Raw genomic sequence first — 3,128 nt, forward strand, 5'->3', positions numbered from 1 at the left:
TCAAAATCATTTCATTTATTTTGATTTTCTTTCATTTCATCTGTGGAGTACATAAGCCTGCATTGGGTTCGTTGTACTTGTGTTTTGGAGTGCTACAAACACAAGTGTAGCCGTTGTATCTTGGGAGTCGATTGCCGAAATCCGTAGGCACCGTTGCGGGGCAAATTCGACTTAAGGACAAAGAGTCCAACTCTTGCCTCGGCTTTGTCACCATCATTATACTTATTTCGGCGTCACTATTCACAAAATTCTTCCAACACATTGTCTCCAAGATTGCCTACTAATTCCGGATCATGGAAAGTTGAGATTTTATTCAGCAATAGTTTCCCATTCTCTTATACTTGGAGAAGCTCAATTGACATTCCTCATCGGCTATGATAATAAAAATATCAATGTGGAGAATCGAGGATGGATGGCAGACTCTCAGTAATATCAAGCAATTGGGGAATCCTCAAACTCAACACCGATGCTTGGCTGTGATTCAAATCGGTTAATGTTTTATCTTCAAATGATTTAGTATCTCTAATATTGTTCATTTGCTTAGGGAAGTAGGATGTCGCACATACAACATTGATCCTCGTATTGGGAATAAAGTGGTCCACAATTTCGCTTCATTTGCTATTCCTCTTCCTGTGCAATATTCATCTACAAAATTCTGCTTCTTTTCTTTTGCAACTAAACATCCACAAAAATAGAGTATTTATCCATAAAAAAGAAAAGAAAATACATGTAATTAGAAAGCGAACACGTAGCCTAGCCAAAGGCACAAATTTCTATATCTAATATTACCTCGTCATTATCATGTAACCTGCAAAATATTTAGTCCGGCTCATGGTCATCTACAAGTTTCATATGCTTTATATTAAGCTAGCCCTACTTAGAAATTGTACTTAACTATCAGCAATCCTAACACCATGGCCTGATTTCCTTAATAAGCTAACCCTATTTACAAATTGAACTTTCTTTCGTTTCCTTCCTGCAACGCTAGAAGTACCAGGTATTGTAAATTTGATGTCAACAGTTCCAACTTTTTCGAGCTTCTCTTCATTATCAAGCTTCTGGTGCAACCTCCAAAACGCTGGCTTTGTTCCACAAAGGTGTCGAAAGAAATAATAGGGGTCAATATTAGAGGAGAGTGAAGACACGATGCCTTTGATCTTGACTGGCCGGAGAAGCTCAATGAACTCCTGTATCTCAGCAAAGCACATGTGATCAGAGTAGGGAGCCGTGTATATATATTCATGAGATCTTTCAACGCTTCTTAGATCTCGATTTGGTTCACGTGTCTCTGAACTAGAGGATCCAAACACATTCTCATTTGCTTTAACGGCTTTCATAGACCATGGAAGCCCAGATGGCCTAATTCCTATGGTTGGGCGGAGGGTATTGAGGCATTCTAAAGTTTCAACACTAAAACTATAACGAGGAACAGCGCGAACTCTGGTCAGAGCGGTTTTGGTTGTGAAGATGTCAGGGAATCCAAGAAGATGCATAACTTGCAAGCGTTCGGGCCACACCCAGATCTGTAGTAAGACCAAAAGTGAGCTGACAGCTTATTGGCGGCATATATAGGTTAAGGATCACATTCCACACAGTATCTTATACGAGACGACATTTATATAATACATAAAAGATGAAAAAGCAAATGACTATTACCTTTGAGGAATAATAACAAAGGAATTCTTACTCGTAGCAAATCCCCCCATATAGAGTAGAAATGAAGGTGCGATCAAATAAAATTAAATAAGTAATGATCAAATAGGCAGATGAAAAATACAGATCACTGTATCAGATTTGAAATCCAGTTGAACTATTTCTAAAATTTTATTTATTCTTTTGCTACAAAATAGATAACAACTCTCATGTCTATCTTTACAGGTCCTTTATTTTTAGGGAAAATGTTGTGTCTCCACGTGAGAGGGGTGTAAGTACACACAGCACAACCCTATTTTTAGGAGATGAGTCAGCATCAAATCAAATTGTGTGGACATTAGACAATTTGGTTCTCAAAATAGTACCTTTATGTTAAGTGTGCGAGATATATAGAGCAGAAGATCTTCTTTGCCCAATGAGTCAATTCCGATAATTATATCATGTTCTGGATGAGCAGTGATGATATCAACAATCTGCAATTAGCCATCATAAGTTTCACAAATGAATCAACCATTCTCAATAAGTCAAAACCTAGATTTATATTTTACAACACGGTTTAAAAACCATAATCTCGTGTCATCTCGTGAAGTCTACAAATTTTAGATCAGCTTTAGTTCTATGAAAATAGTAACATGCACCTGATCAATGGAATATGCTGCTTATTTGTTGTCATTTTTCTTATTGAAATTATGATTAGCTATGAATCTTAATACAGGAGAAAAAATATCATCATTTAAATTTTAAATTACTGGGTCAGGCATAGACTAGGGAGCAAAGAGGAAACGAGAATCCTGTTATAAACTGGTCAACTAGAAGTAGAAAACTGACAGCTGTTCTCTTGAAACGCATGGCCCAATCTCATTATGTTCTTTATTTCAGCTGGTTCGTACTTTCATGGGCACAAAATGCAACGTGGAAGGGATGAATGTAACCCAAGACTTTCATAACCCCAATTAATAATTTTCTGGGTCCAGTGTGAGGTTCTATATTGGCGAGGACAATACTTCGCATATTTCTTTTAGAAGATAACCAGTTCCCAATCCCCATATGCAGATTTATGCTTGTGGATGATCACAAAAATACAGAATAAATACTGTGATGCGGACATCTATTTATTATTTATTTTCTATTTGGACTATTAGTTATATTTTAGTGGAAATTACACAATAACAGGTATTTAAAGATCACTTTTAAAAATTCAGGTGCAAAATTTAATTAATCAAAAATCAGGTATTATAATTAAACCACCACACCTCATACACTTCAAACCCTAGATCTATTTCCCCTTTCTTTCTCAACATTTCCCTTCTCTATATCGCGTCTTTTCTCCTGCAACACGCTATTTCCAATGACATGGCACCATTAGCGTTGAGGTGCGGCATCGAATGGGCAGTTGTTGAGGAGCGCCAGCCGCCGGAGACACCAACAGTGGCGTCGCCTCACCCCTGCAACCAAGAGAATCACAGTGTGCGATC

At 37.5% G+C, this 3,128-nt stretch overlaps 1 protein-coding gene across 1 annotated transcript; it reads right to left on the minus strand.

Annotated features, from left to right (window-relative positions):
• Positions 1-263: 263 nt before the first annotated feature.
• LOC111382697 lies at positions 264-2,188 on the minus strand. The gene is made up of 2 exons (XM_023006735.1): positions 2,019-2,188; positions 264-1,523 (listed from the first exon to the last, which is right to left on the minus strand). Exon 2 carries the CDS (start codon positions 1,491-1,493, stop codon positions 891-893), a length of 603 nt encoding a protein of 200 aa, XP_022862503.1. The 5' UTR covers positions 1,494-1,523; positions 2,019-2,188; the 3' UTR covers positions 264-890.
• Between the last annotated feature and the right edge of the window lie 940 nt (positions 2,189-3,128).

This window comes from Olea europaea, unplaced genomic scaffold (genome assembly GCF_002742605.1).
Source record: "Olea europaea var. sylvestris unplaced genomic scaffold, O_europaea_v1 scaffold2551, whole genome shotgun sequence".
NCBI classification, from domain to species: Eukaryota; Viridiplantae; Streptophyta; class Magnoliopsida; order Lamiales; family Oleaceae; genus Olea; species Olea europaea.